General features: G+C 55.5%; 1 protein-coding gene across 1 annotated transcript in view; it reads right to left on the bottom strand.

Moving 5' to 3' along the window:
* The window catches only part of LRP1 (LDL receptor related protein 1), an 80321-nt gene that overhangs the window by 47383 nt on the left and 12033 nt on the right, over positions 1-20905 (bottom strand). Inside the window, exons 3-13 of the mRNA XM_079774360.1 lie at positions 19562-19699; positions 17681-17800; positions 16392-16520; positions 16008-16271; positions 7174-7336; positions 6853-7075; positions 5735-5924; positions 5158-5301; positions 3607-3843; positions 1725-1905; positions 411-633 (exon numbers count right to left, since the gene is read on the bottom strand). Of these exons, the coding sequence (XP_079630486.1) occupies positions 411-633; positions 1725-1905; positions 3607-3843; positions 5158-5301; positions 5735-5924; positions 6853-7075; positions 7174-7336; positions 16008-16271; positions 16392-16520; positions 17681-17800; positions 19562-19699 (2012 nt within the window). The remainder of the gene's footprint in view (positions 1-410; positions 634-1724; positions 1906-3606; positions 3844-5157; positions 5302-5734; positions 5925-6852; positions 7076-7173; positions 7337-16007; positions 16272-16391; positions 16521-17680; positions 17801-19561; positions 19700-20905) is intronic.

The raw sequence follows: 20905 nt of genomic DNA, 5'->3' as shown, positions 1-20905 counted from the left end.
TTCTCCCAACAAACACTTGCCAGGATTTATTAAAGGCCAACCCATGGTCGGCACGAAGAAATGAAAAAGACACGGGAATCTGGGGGAGAGGCGGAGGTGGCCCTGAGCAGTGTGCCAGGTGAGGAGGAGCTGGGCAGAAAGAACTGCATGAGCTCCAGCAGAGAGGGCAGCGCCTTCGGCTGAGGTCCAGCCCCCGGACAACAGGCCCAGTCAGATGTACTTTAATAGAGGCAATCCTCTAACAGCACAACACAACACAACACATGGGACACACAAGCACACAGATGTACACATCCATGGGGACACAGGTAAACACACAGATGCCCACACATTCACACAGAGCCTCATCCACACATAAAAGTGATCTGGCGACACATAGACGAACACCACACAGAGGCACGCCGGCCCACCTTCCGGTCTGTGCCATTGAGCAGTATGGTCTCGATGCGGTCATAGAAGGCATCCACCCAGTAGAGGCGCCCGGCTGGGATGTCCAGGCTCAGCCCATTGGGCCACAGCACTGTCTTGGAGGTGACAAAGATGTCGCGGTGTGAGCCGTCCATCCAGGCCCTCTCTAGCCGTCCTCGCCGACTGTCCTTGGGGTCCTCCTCCCAGTCTGTCCAGTACATCCACCTGTGGGCAGCGACTGGTCAGCACCAAGTCATTAACAATCCACTTGTGTTGTCCCAGAGCCCCTCACAGAGGTCTTCCTGTCCTGCTCAGCCCTGGACCACACATTTCATTCATTTATTCCTCCATTCAGCAAATATTTGATGAGTGCCTACTACAAGCTGGGCACAGTCTGGCATTTGGGGACCCAGAAAACACCAAAGGCCAAGCTGGTGTGGATCAGTGGATTGAGCAGCAACCCATGAACCAAGAGGTCACTAGTTCAATTCCCAGTCAGGGTACATGCCCATGTTGCAGGCTCAATCCCCAGTGTGAGGAGAGCAGGAGGCAGCCAATCAATGATTTTCTCTCATCACTGATGTTTCTATCTCACTCTCTCCTCTCCCTTCCTCTCTCTCTCTAAAAAAATCAATAAAAAAAATTTTTTTAAGGGAAAAAAGAAAAGACGAAGGTAGCCAGGGCTCCTGCTCCCCTGGAGTCCATATCCCAGCCAGGGAGACAGGTAAGAAATAAGCCAACCGATAAGATCTCTCACATCAAAGTGGTAAAAGCAGGAACACGAAGCAGGTGAGGACATGGAGAGTGACCGCAGCAGGTGAGGAAGGCCTCTCTGAGGAGGTGCGATGTGAATGCCGAGAAGGAGCTAGACCTGCAAGTACCTGGGAATTCCAGGCAGAGGGACTACAAGAGCAGAAGCCCCGAGGCAGGAACAGCTGGGGTGTCTCTCTGAGGCACAGACAAGGGGCAGTGAGAACAGAACTTCCAAGGGCAGGAAGTAAGGTGCAGATGAGGTCAAAAGAGCTGCAGGCAGACCCCCTAGGACCCCGGCCTGATAAGGAGTGTGGTCTCACTCTGAGGGCAGGGGAACCCCGTGGAGGGCTCTGGGCCGAGGGTGACAGGATCAGATTTCTATGTGTGTTTGAGGCATCACTCCCATTGCCCTAAAGATGGAGACATCTCCCCTTTCAGCTTCCCATTCTTGCCTAAGCATCCCACCTAGGCTGCCCTCTCCTGTTCACTCTCTGTCTCATCTGCCACTTCTAAGACCCACAGGGTGCCTGGCCCACCCAACCCAAGGCCCTGGGAGGACTCACCCATTGAGTGGGTCCACCACTATGGCCCTGGGGTGTGTCATTTTGCCCTCTATCAAGGTCTTGCGGGTCTGAGCAGCTTTCTCCAGCCTGGCCACGCTGATGGTCTTCTTGGGCCCATCATCCGTCCAGTACAAATTGTCCCCCATCCAGTCCACGGCCACGCCCTCCACATTGTGGATGCCTGCAGGGAGTGAAGGGGACAATGATGGAGAGACTTAGAGGAAGCTCAAACGGCCTGCCCCTGACCCTTGGGGTGCACATACCTTTGAGCAACTTGGCTAGTAGGGAGGCCTGGGAGCCTTGTATGCCCAAGACAGTGGGTGGGATGGGGATGGGAGGATGGAGGAATGAGCATTTGTGGGGGGTTTTGTTTTTTAAAAAATATTATTATTTTTATATATATTAATTTTTATTGATTTATTTATTATTTTTTATTGAGAGGAAGGGAGAGGGGGAGAGAGAGAAACATCAATGATGAGAGAGAATCATTGATCGGCTGCCTCCTATACGTCCCCTACTGGAGATTGAGCCCACAACCTAGGCATGTGCCCTGAGGGGAATTGAACCCTGACCTTCGAGTTCAGAGGTCGACGCTCAATCACTGAGCCACACCGGCCGGGCACAGGAGATCGTTTGTGTTGCCTCTCTGTGCTGAGGCACAAAGCTGTACGTGACAGCCAGCACACCTACGTGGTGGATGTGGGCTCCCGTGTGAGGGCATGTCTGGGCCTGGGCGAGGGTGGACAGCTGCGGCAACGTGCTCTGGGCACAAGTGTGACGCCACGTCCCAGCCCTAAAACTCCTGAGCTAGCAAAATGAATAAATCAGGAAGTGATTTTTCACTTAGCAAAAGGCTTTGTCTTCAGTGCCCTTTAAATAGCAGTTCCCCTAGCATAGGGAACCCCAATCTTTTCGTGATGAGGAATTACTTTTGATTTCTCCAAAGTCTTATGACTGCTGACTGCTGAGGTTCTCTGCCCTGTGGGGAGGGTGGTAACTGGTGTCAGCGAGTTGCCCGGTTAGGGAGCCCTGCCCCGGGGCCCGTGTGGAGCGGGGAATTCCTCACTCAGCCTGGGAAGTGGCAGAGCTCAGCCCAGAGCTTCCGTGCAGGTGGGTGTTCAGAAGACAGTGCTCTGTTGACGTGCCCCAGCAGCTCCGAGGAAAAAACTGACTCAGTCCACAAACACCATTTCCTGCCCCAGCGGGTTTTCTCAGTGGTTAGAGGGTCGGCCCATGGACCGAAAGGTCCCGGGTTCAATTTCCGGTCAAGGATGCATACCTTGGTTGCAGGCTCCATCCCCGGCCTGGGTCAGGGCATGTGTGGGAGGAGGCAGCCAATCGATGTGTCTCTCTCACATCCATGTTTCTCTTTTTTTCTCCCCCTCCCCTCTCCCTTCAACTCTCTAAAAACCAATAGGAAAGTATCCTCAGGTGAGGATTTAGACAAACAAACCAACCAACCAACCACACAGTTTTCTCAGGACGCAGAAGCACGCGGCGCTTGGCAGCACAGACCCTGCGTGTGCACGTGGTGCTGTGTGCCTGCTCTGATCCCAGGCTTCAGGCCGCTCCCGCTGTGTGCTACGTGCAGCTCCAGGGCTCGGAGCCAATGGCTGAGAGACCCTGAGTTTTCCCAAGGGCTGGCAAGGACAGCCCACGCCATCCATCCATCCTCCTGCCTCTTGTCAGCTCAGCCAAGAAGGGGGTCACCCAGGGGTCAGTCTGTCATCCCCTCATCTCCATGCCAACCAGCCCAGCCAGCCAGTCAGCAGAGGGCGAGGGCACCGGGACAGATGTCGAGGCCCCAAATCGCTTCCCATCCCAGGTGGGTGATGCCCCCTGGGAGTCCTAGCCACACGCCTCCCACCTCGGGGGCCCTTACCGTCCTTCAAGATGGTCTCCCGCTCGGTGCCATCGATCTTCTGGCGGCCAATGAGGTAGCTGGTGGTGTCGGCAAAGTAGATGAAGCCGGTCTCAGCGTGGAAGTCCAGGGCCCGGGGGTTCATGAGGTTCTCGATGGGGATCATGTGCTCGTCTGGGACCTTGGCCCCCATATCCATGCCCCGGATGATGCCTGGCCGGCCCTTGCCGTACACAAGGAACAGCTCGTGTTCTGGCTCTAGGGCAGGCACAGACGGAGGCACAGTCAGACACGCACATGCATGTGCACACACGGCCGCCCCCCAAGGGGCTGCAAGGCCCCGGCTGTGCTGGGCCAGGGGCTGTGGGGGCAGCAGAGGCTCTGGGTCATAGGGACCGACAGACACAGACATACGCCCTGGGGGTTTTACCTTCCCCGGGAGTGGGAAATGGGGCAAGTGCAGCAAGTAGCATGTGTTTAGTAAAGTGTACTGCTCAGTAATGAAAAGGAGCACCTTCAAAATATGTTGGAATCTGACCACTTTCCACCACTTCCTCAGCGAACGTCCTAATCTGAGCCACATCACTTCTTGCCTAAACTGGCGGCTGCCCGTCCCCACCCCAGCAGCCAGTGTGATGTCACTTCTCTGCTTGAAAGTCGCCGAGCCCACAGGGCCTCAGAGCCTGGGCGCGGTGGGTTCCCTCGGCCCTGCCTGCAGGCAGCTCCTCCTCACTCACGGAGTGCTCGGCGCAAATCCCATCTCTGCAGAGAAGTCTTCCCTGGCTGCTCTAGCTACACGGAGCCCTCAGGTCATCGCTAACTCTCCTCTCCATGTATTTTCTTCCTAACACCTACCCCCACCTGAAGTTTTATATTTATTTGTCTGTCTCCCCTGCCAGACTATACGCCCTGGAGGACAGAGATGACATCTACCTGTTCACTGCTGAATTTTTATTTTAGGACAGTGCCAGACACTCAGGACATGCTCACTACTTATTTGGAAGGAAGGAAGGAAGGAAGGAAGGAAGGAAGGAAGGAAGGAAGGAAGGAAGGGAGGGAGGGAGGGAGGGAGGGAGGGAGGGAGGGAGGGAGGGAGGGAGGGAGGGAGGAAGGGAGGGAGGGAGGAAGGGAGAGAAGGAGGGAGGGAGGAAGGAAAGGAGGGAGGGAGGGAGAGAGGGAGGAAGGGAGGGAAGGAGGGAGGGAGGGAGGGAGGGAGAGAGGGAGGGAGGGAAGGAGGGAGGGAGGGAGGGAGGGAGAGAGGGAGGGAGGGAGGGAGGGAGAGAGGGAGGGAGGGAAGGAGGGAGGGAGGGAGGGAGGGAGAGAGGGACGGAAGGAGGAAGGGAGGGAGGGAGGGAGGGGCCATTCTTCCATGGAGCTCGAGCGAGTGGGATAGTGGGAAAAGGCTTGTTTTCAGATGTGGGTTCCAGCTCTGTGACTGTCCCTTACTAGTGATGAAACTTCGGGTAAATGCCTTCATCGCTCTTCATCTCAGACAGCAGCGGTAGGGCTGTGGGGAGGCGGGTCGGGACACCCTCCCACCCACCCCAGCAGGCACGCACGCCCTTTACTCACTCTTGCATGACTTCCCATCACTGCCCAGGCTGAAGCCGGAGCGGCAGCGGCAGGTCCGCGCCTTGTGGCTGTTGGCCAGCAGGCAGATGTCGGAGCAGCCGCCCGGCTTCCCGTACTGGTCGTTCTCACAGGCGTGGCTCCTCACTAGGGCGGGTGGAGACGGGTCAGGACCCTCGGGGCCTCTGTGCCTCGGCCTGAGAAGGCTGCCTGAGTCTGCCCACACTCCCTCCTGCTGTGGTCGCCGTGCCCCTTGTCCCATTTGAGGACTCGGAAGCCCAGGACCGGAACGCCTCTGTCCCACCACAGCCCAGCCACGCAGGTGGGGGCCGCTGCGGCCGGGGAGAGGCCCACGGCTGCCCACGCCAGGGGCTTCTCCTCTGGACCCACCAGGGGAGGGACGGGAGGAACACTCTGTGCCCTTAGCAGAGGGGGAAGGGGCCGCCCGGGGGTGGGATCCGGATGCCGAGGGGCAGGAAGGGGCTGTCTGAGGAGTGGGTGGCCAGGGTGTGACGTGGTCAGGAGAAGCAGTCGTGATACGAGAGAATCGGGGGTTCCCACAGGAAGAACCTCTGCTCACCTCGGGGCTGGCGCCGCTGGTGGTAGATGTGGAGGGCGCCCCCCTTGTCCACGCGGGTGACGACCTGGTAGTCAGTGCTGTTGAAGCGGTTCACGCGGATCACGCTTGTCTTCTGCTGGGCGTTGGCGTTGTCCGAGTTGGTGGCGTAGAGGTAATTCTCGAACACGGTCAGGCCGTACAGGTGCTCAATCTGCGAGGGGCAGGCAGCACGGTCAGCAAAGGGAAAGAAGTCCGCCCTCCGCCTCGGAGAGCCCCTCGGCTTCCCGTCCAGCCGCCGTGGTCTGTGCTCCCAGCTCCACTCCATCGCCGCCTGACGCTGTGCTTCCCTCCTCCCCCGGCTGGGCTGCCTGTTCTTGAGCTCTTCGCTTGTCAAATCCCACTCCCCCTTCACGGAGCGTCTCCTCCAAGAGCTCCTGGAACCAGGGACGCCCACACGCCGCTGCTCTGGGTCTCTCTGCACTGTCTGGTGGTTTGTGGACTCAGCCCACCCAGTCTGCTCAGATCCCTGGAGGCCAGAAACCACGTCCCCCACAATCAGGCCCACAGTGGGGGATGGCATGATTCCGGTGACATCGGAGTTGGGACCTGAACTCTGTCCACAGAGAACATTCTTAACCCAACTCCAGCGCCCAGCTAGGGGAGGGTCGGGAGGACAGACTGGCCCTGTAACAGCCCTGCCGCCCACATAAGGTATCCATTATCTAACGTAACCAACTGTCCCAGTCTGTCCAGGACCAACGGGTTTGCTGACACCAGGACAGTCCCATGCAAACCGAGATGGCTGTCACCCCAATTATCCCAGAATGCAGTGCCATCTGCGCTGGCAGGGCTTCCAGACGAGGTCCGAGTGCTATTTCCTGTGTGACCTCAGGCAAATCCCCAACCTCTTGAGCCCTGCTGTTTCCATCTGCCAAACTCGAACTGTCACCTACCTGCGCATCCATCCCTTAGAGGCCATTGTAAGGATCAAATCAGAAAAGGGAAGCAAAAGGCATCTCTAAAATGACTGTTCCCATCCGAGTGGAAGCCATGTCCTGCCCTTCCCCAAAGCGCTCACGACCACCCCCGCCCCCCGGAGGGCCCTCCCCCTGGGGTTCCCTGCAAAGGCTCCCCCTCACCAGGATGCCCTGGATGATGGTCTGCCGGCCCTTGCCCTCGTAGTCCACCACCTCGATGTAGTCCAGGTAGGCGTCGGCCCAGTAGACGAGGCGGCTGACCAGGTCCAGCGTGATGCCATGAGGAAACACGATCTTGCTGTCGACCAGCTTGGTGCGGTTCTGCCCGTCCATGTCACAGCGCTCCACCTTGGGGATCTGCCCGTAGTCGGTGAAAAACACTTTCCTGTGGGCAGACGGCACGTTAAAGGAGTCCCGGCCGCCGGGGACCCACCCTCCCACGGCAGCTCCTGCCTCCCCCTTTGCAGGGCAGAGCCCTCTCACCCCATGGTAGGGTCCAGCGCGATGCCCTTGGGGTTGTAGAGCTCCAGGTCTAGCAGAGTGACACACGTGTCGCCATTCCGGTTGCAGACAAAGATCCTGTCGTCGATGTCATCCACAAAGTAGAAGTTGCCCGTCAGCCAGTCAATGGCCATCTGCTCCACGTCTGGAGGGCGTGAACGAGAGAGCTATGGGGGAGGTGCTCGCGTGGACATGCCCACCCTGAGCTCCTGCAGAGCCCCCTTCCTCTGGGTGTTCCCCCCCCTCCCCCCCGCAGGCCAGGGCCATCTCTGCCCCCTGAGCTCCTATGGGAGGTAGCAGAGGCAGCACACTTAGCCTTGTGATCTTTGCCACCTTTCCACCGATCTGGACTCTCCAAGGAGAAGTCTCCGAGGACCTTCCCACACAGCCCCGCTCCCCATGCCCAGGCAGGATAGGCACACGGGGGGCACGGGGTACAAGCTTCCCTGACTCCAGCCCCTCCCGGAAGCTCCTCTTTGGAGTCCCCAAAGACAGCGAGGACAGGTTCACCAGCTCATTTTAGGATTTTTTTTTTTAATCTGCTTTTATTTGAGATAAGAGCACTCAGGCTAATTAAAACATCACACAGTGTTTGGCCACTCACACAGTTCTTTATTTTTAGCTGGACTTTCACATATGGTAAGTCCCATGCTAGCCAGAGCACTGACTGGAAGCTGTTACGTGTTGCATGACTTTTGAAAAATGGAAAAGCAAGCACTTGTCAATAAATCCAATCTGAGAGAAAAGGATGCCAACGTGTGGGGCCCATATGGATGGAAACGGGAAGGTCCACGGTGGCCAAAGGTTAGACCCAGTGATACAGGCCAAACTTCCTCTATTCACCCCCACTCCTGGTTTTTCAATGTTCCTATTGCTCAATTTCCTGATGTCAGGGAGGGCTGGAGGAGAGAGCACAAGGACTCTGAAGGCAAACTGAGGCATGGCTGAGCAGGAGGGGGAGCTCCAGAAGGCCGGGTGTGGGGGAGGAGGGGGGGGTGAGGGCCACACTCGGTCTACAGCCATGGGTCTGGAGAAGACGCAAGAGGCCAAGAAGCTGAAGAGAGCAGGGGTGGGATGAGGGCAGCGGGAAATCTGGGAGGCAGCACGTCAGCGGCCAGGGACCCCTGCCCACCTCCTGTGGGCCCCTCTTCTCCAGGACGCCCTGGCCACCCACTGTCTTCTCCCACTACCATCCTCACACGTGATGCCTCTTGCAAACTGGAAAATTTCCAAGACAGGGACTCCCTGGGACCCCTGCCTTGCACTCCGCCTCCACAACAGGGGGAGAGAAAGCTCCGGATGGCCTGCCTTGGGCCCATCTCACCCCCTTTACTCACACTCCGCCCAGAGGGGAGCATTCTGCCCCGCACAGCGCCCACAGCGATAGGTGTGATGACTGGGAACTCAGCTCAGCCCCTCCTGATCCTTCCCCTCCCCACAGGGGCTCAGGGTCTGTTTCCCAACAGTGGGTGGGGGTGGGGACAAAGGGAACAGGAACATGGCTCCCAAGGAACTTGGCTGGGTCCTGCCACTGACTCACGGTCATAGGACTTAGGCTGGGGGAGGGGAGAGGGGAGAGGAAGGAGCCAATTTGAGATTCTCATCAAACTGGTTTCCTCTTCAGGTCCCCCCTGTGGAAACCCACTCCGAGGTGACTAGAGGAAGGTCACACGGAAGAGTTATCTCTGTCAGTGCTGATGCACCCGAACCCAGCCATTCCCTCCTCGGGGCCCTGGTGCTGGCCCCGGAGAGAAGGGTAGAGCAGCCTGGGATGTGGGTCCCAGGCCAAGTAGGAAGAGGGCCCAGAGCAGGGGTTAGGTGATCAAAATGCCCCACACACCGTTACCACAGAGAAATCAGATTACAGGGAAGGCGGCTGGGCTGCCTCCAGAGGAAGCCAAAGTCCCGAAGTCCCAAAGGGAGGGGGACCTGCCCACAGCCCCAGGCAGCCGGCAGCATGGTTGGAAGGCAAACAGGGCTGCGTGCCCTTTGCTTGGTGGGTGCGGCGGGGGTCTGGGGGCTGCTGGCATGTGGACGAACTTCACCATGGGAAGCTGTTTTCCCAGCACCAGCTGGTGCAGCTGGGTCCTTCTCTCCATTTCCTGAGGCTTCCCTGAGTCACTGCCCAGCCCCAGGGCTGGCAACACCCTGCCCTGCTCCCCACCCAGCCTTCCCTCAGCAAGAGGGGAGGAAGAAGCCTGAAGAGCTAATGCCCCTCATCCAGGTGCAGCCGATTCCCGGCTGAGCCCCAGGACAACGCTGACCTTCACCTTTGGGCCTCCCTCTGGCCTGTGTTCCCTCCTAGTTCCAGGAAGGGACCATCCCGCTCTCAGATATTTACCCTTGGCCGGTCTCCCCTTCCACCTCCCCAAAGCCAGGCAGGGCCCCACTCAGCAGGCCGGTGAGGAGTTGGCAAGAACTGGAGTCCCCAGCCCGGTTTGGCCTCCCCTCTGGTATTTTTGCAGCTGGAGACTATTAGTTGCAAGCAAAAATCCTTTGTTATCCAACCCCCCTCTACCACATTATTTTCCTCTTCCCTAAAGTCCAGATTCCTCTGCCCGCCCCACCACACATATGCACACATTCGCATGCACACACACATGCTGGGCCACTCACACAATTCTGAGGCCATCACCGAGATGGGCTCAGACTGAGAGAGGGCTCCCCTCTGTCCAGGGCATGGGGGGCAAGTGGAGTTCTGGGGTTGTGCCCGGAAGACCTGAGCATTCTGGCCCTGCAAACCCAGGGGGTTGGCTCTTCGTGGTCCAGCCTCCTCAGGGCTGACCCACACCAGCGCACCCTCCAAACCCTGAAGACAGGAGAGTCTCAGGCAAACCCAAGTGGAGAGAGGCTGTGTTGTGGGAGGAGTTTGGGGGTGGTCTGGAGTCCTAGGAGTTAGGGATGCCAGCACAGAGAGGGCCGCTCGCTCGGAAGCTGGGAGGAGAGGACAGACCGCAGCCTGCCTGTGATGTCGCAAAGGACTTTCAGTTCCAGGCCCCAGAATAGACCTGGGGTGTGTGCTTTTAGATGCTGAACCCTCCCTCTACCCCGACCCCCAGGCTCAGCATCCTGCACGCCCCACAACTCCGGTTTTTTCTCACCGTCTCCGTCATTCACAATGTTCAAGAGGCATTTCCCTAAATAGCGGCTGCTTTTCCAAAAACAACAGGCCCCACCCCATTCCCAAGAAGACCCCAGCTTCAGCTGCAGGATTCCAGTCACTCTCCCTAAAATAAATCCCGGGAAGGACGGGGCCTCTGAGCCCTGAGGAAATATCCTTAACACGTCCACACACCCAAATATTGTAGGGTAGGGTACAAGGGCCCGGGCTGAGGAAGAAGAATCCCATTAGCCATAACCATAACCCTAACCTCAGGGAACACATTGCATCTGGTCCTTATTTCAGGAACCTCCCCACCTCACTCATCGCTCTGCTCTGCCCTGGCCCAGCCTCGGTTTGAATCATCATCTGTCACCTCCTGCGGGACTATGGGCAAATTACTTAATGTCTCTGAGTCTCAGTTTGCTCATCTGTAAAATGGGATGGTGCATTAACAGCACATAGCACAGGGCGGGGCCGGCAATAAACAAGCCACAAATGGGAGCGATGGTTTGTACCATGGTCCTCCTTCACCTCCATCCTTTCCGTCCCCACCTTTTCCACCCAGTTACCATCTGTGCCTCCAGCCAGAGTCCTATGGCCTCCTGACTAAAGGCAGACCCTCCCCGTGGGCAGTTTAGAGGCTCCCATAGCCCCAGTACTTCCGTTTATCACAGCCTGTTTACCTGACTACAAATACTGAGAGACCAGGGCACTTTTATCTTTGTCCCCAGCTCCTGACACACATGTACTGATTCATTCAACAAATATTTATTGAGCACTGAGTCCTCACTCGGTCGTCCTAGTGTCGGGACATCACTTTTTCCCTTCCCTTTTACTGCCAGAATCCTCCTTCTCTGGCCTCTGGATGCCCAAGACAGTGGGAGAAGACATCTGTCTGGTAATCCTCCTGCTTGGGCGGGGGGAGGGCTGGGGAGATGATCAAGAGTCTGGGGCTTGGCAGAACATTGCTAAATGGCATGTCCTCACGATCCTGCTTCCTGCCAGGTCCTGACTTCAGCTCTTCTTGTTCCACCAGCAAGTCTGGGACTCGGCCACAGAGTGTCACCTCTGTCCCCGGGGCCCCCTCCCTGCTCAGAATTCCACCTGGGGGGGTGGGGGGGAGTGCCCTGCTTCCTTCCCCTGCCTGGCCCCCAGTCCACAAAGGATTCAGTCTTGGGATGAGATGGCTGGATTCTGCAGCGCTGATTCAGAATCAGAACCAGGTCTTTCAGCTGTTGAGAAATCCTTACTGGGCTCTAAAACACATCTCTCTTGCTTAAGTTCCTTCCTTTGGCTTGAAAACAGGAGGGAGGGGGTGTTGGGAGCAGGCTGGGTAGAGAGGCGACTTCAAGGAGACAGCGGGGGAGAAGAGGACAGGGCTGGAGCTATGCCCGAGACGCAGGGCTGTCCCTGGCCTGCGAGGGGGGAGGAGGGCTGCTACATGATAGAAAACTCAGAATGGGAATGGGAAGCAAAAGCACCAGGATGGGGAGGGCCCGAGGCCAGAGTGGGGTGGCTAGAGCCCCTCACTATTCTGACACCCCGTGGGTAAGAAAGGCCAAAGAAGGGGGTAGCTGGCTTTCTTACACAGTCTGTAAGTGTCCCGTGGGTAGGGGATGGGGGGCTGAGAGGGCTTGGGGGTCCAGTTCAGTGGGAAGACAGCTCCCCTTCCAGCTGGGGAAGCCAGTTCACCACAGGCTCAGAGACGCTGCTCTCTGCCCTCTCTCTGCCTTCCCTCCAGACAAATCACTACCCCATTTCCTGTTGTGACTTTAAATGCGAGCATGCACACACACACACGCACACGCACACACACACACACACACACACACACACACACACGAGGGAGGGAAAAGAAAAAAAGAAAAGTGAAGTTGGCCAGCTGGAATTGGGGACCCATTTCGCAACCTTGCTGCCTGCAGCCTACAGGGCCTTTTCTTCTTCCTAGGGGGTCCACCTCCTTCTTCCCCGCGCAGCATGGGGCAGGGGAGGGAACCCTAGGACCTCCGAGAGCCCCTCCAGAGCATCCCCTCATACACAGTCCAAACTAAGTGGCTTCTGCAAATCTTATTTCCTTCAAGGCTCTATCTGCAACCTTGGAACCTCTCCCAACCCCCGCTCCCCCAACCGCCCCCCGACACACACACACACACACACACACACACACACACACACACACACACACCTTCTCAGGACCCCAGTCTGCCCTTATTCTTCTTACAGTGAAAATATCCTCAGAACTGAAGGGATAGGTCAGTGGTGCACAGCTTAAGGAGTGCAGGCCTGGGGGTAGGGTGGGGCCAGGAGACTTGACCTCCAACACAGCTCAGCCCAGCATCATCCTTGGAGGGTGGGGGGGATGTCAGGCCTGTCTCAGGTACTTCCAGTTGACCCCTCTGGGCCTCAGTTACCAGAACTTAAAGTCTTTTGCATATCACTTTCAAAATATTCACCACGTTTATGTACAGTTGTACTATTATTTACCTACTATTTCTTTAAATCAACTTATTTTGCTGCATCCTAAACAATCTACAAAATCATAGATTTGATATGCTAGTTATAGGAGTTCCCTAATGAGTATTCAATAAAACATAACTACAATAATAAAAAATGTACATCTATGTGCGACAGAAAATCAAGGCATCCCTGCTTTGGGAAAGGCAGTATTAAAAACTGAGGGTCTAGCCCTGACCAGTTTGGCTCAGTGGATAGAGCATCCACCTGCGGACTGAGGGGTCCCGGGTTCGATTCTGGTCAAGGGCATGTACCTTGGTTGTAGGCACATCCCCAGTAGGGGGTGTGCAGGAGGCAGCTGATCAATGTTTCTAACTCTCTATCCCTCTCCCTTCCTCTCTGTAAAAAAGCAATAAAATATATTTTTTTAAAAAACAAAAAACAACAACACTGAGGGTCTGGCCCTGGCTGGTTTGGCTCAGTGGATAGAGCGTTGGCCTGCGGACTAAAGGGTCCCAGGTTCGATTCCAGTTAAGGGCACATGCCTGCGTTTCGGGCTCAATCCCCAGTAGGGGGCGTGCAGGAGGCAGCCCATCAATGATTCTCTCTCATCATTGATGCTTCTATCTCTCTCCCTCTCTGAAATCAATAAAAATATAAAAGAAAAACAACAACAACTGAGGGGCTGGCCTTGGGCCTCCCTAAGGGTCTCCCGTGACTCACTGTCGTGTTCTCAGTCATGGAATCAGGGTCCTCAGAGACCACCCATCCAGCTGGGAGGATGGGCCTTTGGGTGACGGCCCGGGAGGGCGGGGGAGCGGTCACCCCAATCCAGGGCGGTGAAAGCACTGGGGCTGCGCGAGGAGGGTGAGCAGCCTAGGCGTGGGTAAGGGAAGAAAGTGCACATACACACCTTTCAGGATGCTGGGGAGGTTGCTCAGTGGATGTCCCCCCCCCCCCCCCCACACACACACCCTTGAGTACAAACAGAGGGAAGGAGCTGGGGCCAAGACAGGGGCCAGTCCTGAGCCTGCTCCACAAGCCTCTCCTAGAGGCTGCACTGACCACTGGCCACCCCAGGCCTTGGAGGGCCGTCTAGGGCTCTCAGGACTCAGAGCAGGTCTGGCTCACTCGGGCCCCGAGACCCATGCCTTACTTCCTGGCCTCCTTCCTTCTTTCTATTCTATTTCTGTACCCAGAGTTTTCTTTGGGGCAGGCTCCCTCTTCTTCCCACACTAGCAGGCAGGCTTCCCTTGGCCTCTTGGCCTCTGAGCCCCCGCACCTCTCCACTGTCAGACTCCTCCCTCCCGCATGGGGCTCAGCCTAGGGGTCTGAGGGAGGTCACAGTCAGAGCCAAGAAGGGGATGATTGCAGGGAGGGCTCCCCCAGAGGGCAGAGAGAAAGCAGGAGAAAGCAGCAGCCTTTCTTCTCCATCCGCCGTGGGGAGCTAATTACAGGCCAGCAGCCCACTGCACAGGTGAGTGCCTGGGACCAGCCACCCTGCACACCAGGCCGGCCATTCAGCCTCTCCTGGGAACGGGGGATAAACTGGGGATGTGGGGAGGGCACTAGGGGAGAGACACTTCCTATTTCCTCAGTTCAGGGCCCATAATTAGCTTGTGGGATGAGAGCAAAACAATCATCCTCAGGGTGACAGCCAGACATTCAGGCGGCATGGGGTGTGGGGTGCAGGCAGGGCAGGGGGGAAGGGACAGAGGCTGGGGCAAGAGGAACCCACTTCTTCACCCCGCTAACACTTCTCCCCAGAACCTTGATCTCTTCCCGCCTCTTGGACTCTGCCCCAGAAGGGCCCACTGAACCTAGCAGACTGGGAGGCAAGGCTGTGTTTGCCAAGGGAGGGATACCCGCCTGAGGTTATTTCCGGCTTCTCCTGGGGAGGAAGGCAGGAGGGGGCACCCCTCCCCAGCCTCCTGCCCACCAGCCCACGGGGCTGGCCTCAGGGCCAGGGAGGGAGCTGCTGGAGCTGTTTGCCCAGACAGGCCTATTCGGTGGGGCCATCGACAAGGAGCAGGGAGAGGGGAGCTGTCTCACGGGGTCTCCCCCCAACCCTACCCCGTTTGCCATGGGGTTCCCTGAGCTGCCCATCCCCAAGAGCTCAGCCAAGCATGTGGGGCAACCCCCCGCTCGGTACTCCAAGGCGAACATGTCTAATCACAGGGGAGTTTGGTCACCAGCAGCCCGAGGACACCACTGGGATGCTCCGGATCTGAGGTGAGGACAGTGTGATGAGGCCACAGAGGGTGGGGCTCTCAGAAGAACATCTGCTGAAGCAGAACCAAGCCCTGCATCTTCCCAGGGTCTTTGTCTTCTGTGGGGATCATCACACAGGAACCAATAGGGAACTTCAAGATCTAGACAGGCCCAAGGTTCACGATCCTAAGCCTTTTGTTTGCCACCCTCCAGTTACCTCTGACTCTCACTTCGATTTATCGGACCCGAGCAGACAACCTCAATCCCATTTTGCAGATTAGAAACCAAAGCAGAGTTTACAGGGAACTCTGGTTTACTCAAGGTCACAGATCAAATTACCCGCCCCAGTGGGTCAGATCAACCACAGGCCCCATCTTTCCCTCAGCCCTGTGGTGCATTTCCTGGGAATGTGATGATGCCAGATGTTTTGTTTGTTTATATAGCAGCATCTGAGCTGAGCAGCACGGCCCCAAGCACTGTATCTATGCCCTGGCCCCATCCCCAGGGACACCCCTTAGACAGCAAAGTACAGCCTAGGGAGGGAGCCCCAAAGGGAACATCCCGAGTATCCTAAAACACTCAGGTGGTCCCAGCCTCACCGCTCCTCCTCTGTCTCATCCACTGCCACAAAGCCCCCCAGAAACAGCCCCAGGACCTCCACACCCATGCTACAGCAGGGGGTCTCTTCTGGCGACTTCATGAAGACAGACCCAGCCATTCCCTCAGGCGCTACCCGGCAGGGCTCTTCAGCCCTGGCTACCACTTCGAGGGAAAGCCCCTTGGAAATCTAGTCAACAGCCTTCTCTCTGAGTAGGGACAGTCCCTGGTCTCTGGAGATGGCCCAGTCATTCCTCCTTTGAGGCCCTCTCAGATCTGAGCCAGAGAAGCATGGCCTGACTCTGCCCCTGCCCCGGCCTCCGTCAGGGGCTTCTTGTTTGGGCTCCAGTGCCTGACAGGGGTCATCCTGTCTAACCATCTGCTTCTGTCCCCGCCAGGCCCCACTTCCCTTGCCCTTCTGCACCCTCCAAACTGGGAGCAAGCAACTCACGGTGCAGGCTGAGGGAGATGTTTATGGTGTGCTCATCCACGAAGCCCTTCAGGCCAGGCATGCGGGCACACTTGAGCTGCGTCTGGGCAGCACTGTCCCCAACGTGCACCCAGCACACAGTCTCGTTGGCGTAGCTGAAGTCCATGGCTGTGGTCTGCCGTGTGCTGGTGGGTGTGATGGTAGACACTTGGGCCCCACTCAGGTACGTGGCCAGGATGTTTTGAGAGTTGGCAATCAGCAGCACAGGGGGCCGGTCTACCGGCTCTGTAGATGGAGGAGAGGAGGGTCAATGCAGCAAGGGTTCCTAGGGCCTCACAGGCTATTCTCCACCAAGGAACAACACGGAGGGCACCTCTCATTGTGGCCACCTGGGACCCCACCCACCATTCTTGGCCTTGCAGGAACGGTTGTCTGGCTGCAGCAGGTAACCTTCCACACAGCCGCACGTGAAGGAGCCATCCGTGTTGGTGCAGAGCTGGCTGCAGGTGCCGTACACCGAGCACTCATCAAAGTCTGCCAGGAAAAAATCAAGGGCATGGTCATTTGCAAGGTGATGGGAGCAGGGAAGTGTGTGCCCTCAGACACTACCACTGTCCATCCCTACAGCTATGTTGGAGGACAATTTGGCAGAATATGACAACAATAAATGTGCAAACTCACCCCGCAAGTCCAGGCTTGGAGAAAGCCACATAGGTGCATACCATGCATTCATTCAGAAAACATTTCTTTAGTGCCTACTCAGTGCCAGAACTGTCCTAGGCTCTGGGGCTACATCCGTGAATAAAACAAATTCAAACTGTTCCCGCATAAAACTTAAATTCTGACGATAAATGAAATACTGTTATAATAACAAGAAATACAAAAGAGAGAGAAATTGTAGTTTTTGAGCTGCTAGTGCACTGGAAAGTGACTGGTGCTGTGGGAAAACACTAAGCAGAGAAAGGGGAGAGAGCATGCAGGCGGCGGGAGTGTGATTTTAGAGTGGCCAGGGGTGGCCTCCCCGAGAAGGTGGCATTTGTGCAAAGGCTCGAGGGAGGCAAATTTAAAGCAGAAAAGTTTGCATTGTTTGTAACAGAGAGAAATTGGGAACATCTTACTCATCAATAGGGCGATGGCCAAGTAAACTGTGGTAAGAGTCATACATCACAGTGGTTTTTAAAAGAACGAGGTAGATCTCTACGTATTAACATGGAAAAATCTCTAGAACGTGCTGAGTGAAAAAATTGAAAACAGACATGTGCAGGATGATCTTATGTAAAAGAGAGCAGATGCGCATAAACAGCACTTTCACTGAGGTTTTTCCATGAGTACATGCACACAGATGTACAGAAGAAGCCCTGGAAAGAGATAGCAAACCGATAACAGAGTTGATCTCCACAGAGATGGGAAAGGGACCAGAAATGAAGAGGATTTGCCGAAGTGGACTTTAGTTTTATCTGTAGTGCTTTAAATTTTTTACAAGAAAACTCACATGTGACCTATATAATTTTAAGATGAATTTTTAAACGTCTGGTGGGAGCAAGTGGGCTCAGAGTCATGCCCAGAGGCTATATATAGGGCCTGTAGCCACGCCTCCTCTCTGGCACCTTCCATCTAACTCGCTCCTACTCCAGCCAGGCCCACTGGCCCTGCCTCCCTCTTCCCACCACCATCACACAAGCAGTTGCACTCACCTTTGCAGGTCTTCCCATCTGCCTGCAGCTGGAAGCTGTTGTTGCAGTAGCAGGTAGGCCCGTTGAGCGTGGGGACACAGTGGTGCTGGCAGCCCAGCTGAGAACAGTTGCCTATGAGCTCTGTGAGAGGGCAGGAGACACACACTCAGGCCCTCAGACCTGGCAGCCACCCCCAGACTGTACCCTTCCCCCGACTCCCGCCAACCCTTCAGAAACCACATTCAAGGCCTGCAGTGTTGGAGATGAAAGGGGCTTGGGAAGCATCGACCATATTTTGCAAGTGGGGAAACTGAGACTCAGAGAGGGTATAAGACAGGCCCAAGGTCCAGGTCACATAACCAATTAGGGCTCACAACCATCTCCCTGCTCTGGCCTCCCTCGGTCCCATGGAGAGAGGGGTGGTAGTTTGTTGGGCTCGAAGCGAGTGTGGGCAGTGAGTCTTACTCCCTGCATATGCCTCTTATTTGCACTGCCCGGGGACTACGATGCCGGCTCCAGGGCTGGGGGTGAAGAGTGGACATGGAATCGAATCTTCCCCACAGGATCCCAGCTCTGGCTTGGAAGCACCCCTGCAACTTATCCCTTGATCCTAGAGGCTTCTGAGAGAAGCCTAAGTGAAGTCCAGGCGGAGGAGGGCAGGAGGAGCAAATTTGGTTCCCTCAGGATTCTTCTCTAATCTTTCTCCTGCCACTGACCCACTTCCACAGGGGAGACACAAGGGAGTGAGACAGGAGGGGGAGAGGTGGGAACAGCTGCCCCCCCAAACCAGCGACCCAATTAATGGCCTTGCGTGGGGCCAGGCGGCCTGGCCACAAAGACCCCTTTGTCCAGCTGCCTCACCCCCACACCGAGGAGTGAGAGCTGCCCCAGATGCTAAGACGTTCAGAAGCACTAAGCCTGCCAGGCAGAGCTTGGGTGGGGGGCCAGACCTCAGCTATTCCTTTTCCTCCCCACCTCCACCCGAGAGCCCAAATGTGCTGTCTGTCCAGCCTTCCACCATTAAGCGGGTTAGTATTGTTTCTTCTGGAAAATCTAGAAGAGTTTCTTTCTGGATATGGTTGAGCAGGGGCGGGGGGGGGGAGGGGGGGGGGGAGGTGGCGCGTTGAGGAGAACCATCGTCTGTAATATCAGAAAGGAAGTTCAAACCCTAGGTTTTTGAGGTTCGTTGTTGTTTTTAAAACTGAAAAGGTATCTGAGGTATTCCAAAGGAAGCAAATTTGAATATGCACCATCCGACTGGATGGGATGTGCGTGGTAACTGAAGTCAACCCCTGGGCCCACACTGCACCACATCCCAGGAGCTTCAGACAAGAACATGCAAAACCAACCAAAGGAGAGGATAAAAATCTTCCACAAACTCCCTTGCTCCACACTCCCTGCCCTGAGTGAAGAGCACCCAGAGGTGTCTCCTCCCATAGGCCAGGGAAGCAGGCGAGCAAAACTTCAGCCCCCCAGCCCCAGCTTTAATCACAGAGTTTGCTCTTCTCTGTTCATACTCATGTTGCATGTAAGAAACCATTTGGAGAAAAGATCCCACTATTTACAAAAAAAAAAAAAAAAAAAAAAAGTATGAAAACACTGATCTAGTGCAAAGCTTTCATTTTACAGGTGGGAAACGAGGGTCTGGAGAGGGGTGCTGACTTCTCCAAGCACAGAGAGAAGCCCAGGCCAGGGACCATACTTGGACAAGCTCCAAGCCCAAGGGGCCCACGGATTTTGGCCGCTGTCTGGTGGCAATTCTATTTAGGGGTGTAGGACAAAGCCTTATCCCTACTGGAGATGCAAGGACAGTCCTCGGAGGGCAGGCCTCCAAACCCCTCAGATGCCCAGCTGAGAACTCATTGCATGCACCTGTGAAAGGAGAGGTAGAAGAGCCCTTACCTCGGCAGTGGGCCCCCTCGTCCGAACCATCCATGCAGTCCTGGACCCCATTGCAGAGGCGGGACATGAGAATACACAGCTCAGTGCCCAGGCAATTGTGCTCGTTCGGCTGACATCGCTGGGCCTTACTCTGTGGGCCTGGGGGCAGATGGAGAGGTTAGCATTACCAAGCTGGCAGTAGCGGCTGTAGTTGGCCAGCTGTGCCCTGGGAGAGGAAGAGGGAACTGAGACTTGGGTTTCAGACATCTGCATTTTTGAGATCTTAGGAGGCCTCAGAGTTGGTTAGACTCTTCCATCTAGAGCTCTTCTACACAGCAGTCACACACCTGGGAGCGCCAGGTGGAGGGGACAACTAGGCTTTCAGCCAAGAGTCCACTCTCAAATGTCCCCTGCCTATGGACCCCAACGCCTCCACATTGCACACTCAGGAGACAGGCCAAGGTTAGAAGTGAAAGGTTTGAATGAGCCAAGAAAAACAGAGTCCATGGTAGAAAAGCTCCAATGACAAAGAGCATCTCCTTCCCATAGCTTCCCGGGTCACAGAATGAATGGGCTGAGAGGCGGACGGACCAGGTCTTCTGGAACTGCACTGTCCAATATGTAGCATCAGCCATAGGTCACTACCGTGCACTTGAACTGTGACTAGTTGAAAACGTACGCATAAAATACACACTGGCTTTGGAAGACTTAATGCCACACACAAAAAAGAATGTGGTCCAGCCGGTGTGGCTCAGTGGTTGAGTGTTGACCTATGAACCAAGAGGTCACGGTTCAACTCCCAGTCAGGGCACATGCCCAGGTTGCTTGCTCAATCCCCAGTAGGGGATGTGCAGGAGGCAGCCAACCGATGATTTTCTCTCATCATTGATTTTTCTATCTCTCTCTCCTTCTCCCTTCCTCTCTGAAATCAATTTTAAAAAAAAGAAAAGAAAAAAATATGCCGAAACCGGTTTGGCTCAGTGGATAGAGCGTCGGTCTGCGGACTGAAGGGTCCCAGGTTCGATTCCGGTCAAGGGCATGTACATTGGTTGCGGGCACATCCCCAGTGGGGGGTGTGCAGGAGGCAGCTGGTTGATGTTTCTCTCTCATCGATGTTTCTAACTCTCTATCCCTCTCCCTTCCTCTCTGTAAAAAAAAAATCAATAAAATATATTTTAAAAAAAAGAAAAAAAGAAAAAGAACGTGAAAGATCTCATGAATACTTTTATATGAATATTATACTAAAATGATAATATGTTGGATACAATAAATAAAATTAAAATTAATTTCACCTGGTTGTTTTTTCCTTTTTAAAAGTGGCTACTACTATCCAGAACTGAAATATCATTGCTGTTATGTACACAT

Source organism: Cnephaeus nilssonii (assembly GCF_951640355.1).
Source record: "Cnephaeus nilssonii genome assembly, chromosome: 6".
In the NCBI taxonomy this organism is placed as follows: Eukaryota; Metazoa; Chordata; class Mammalia; order Chiroptera; family Vespertilionidae; genus Cnephaeus; species Cnephaeus nilssonii.
This window is presented reverse-complemented; position numbering and strand designations above follow the sequence as displayed.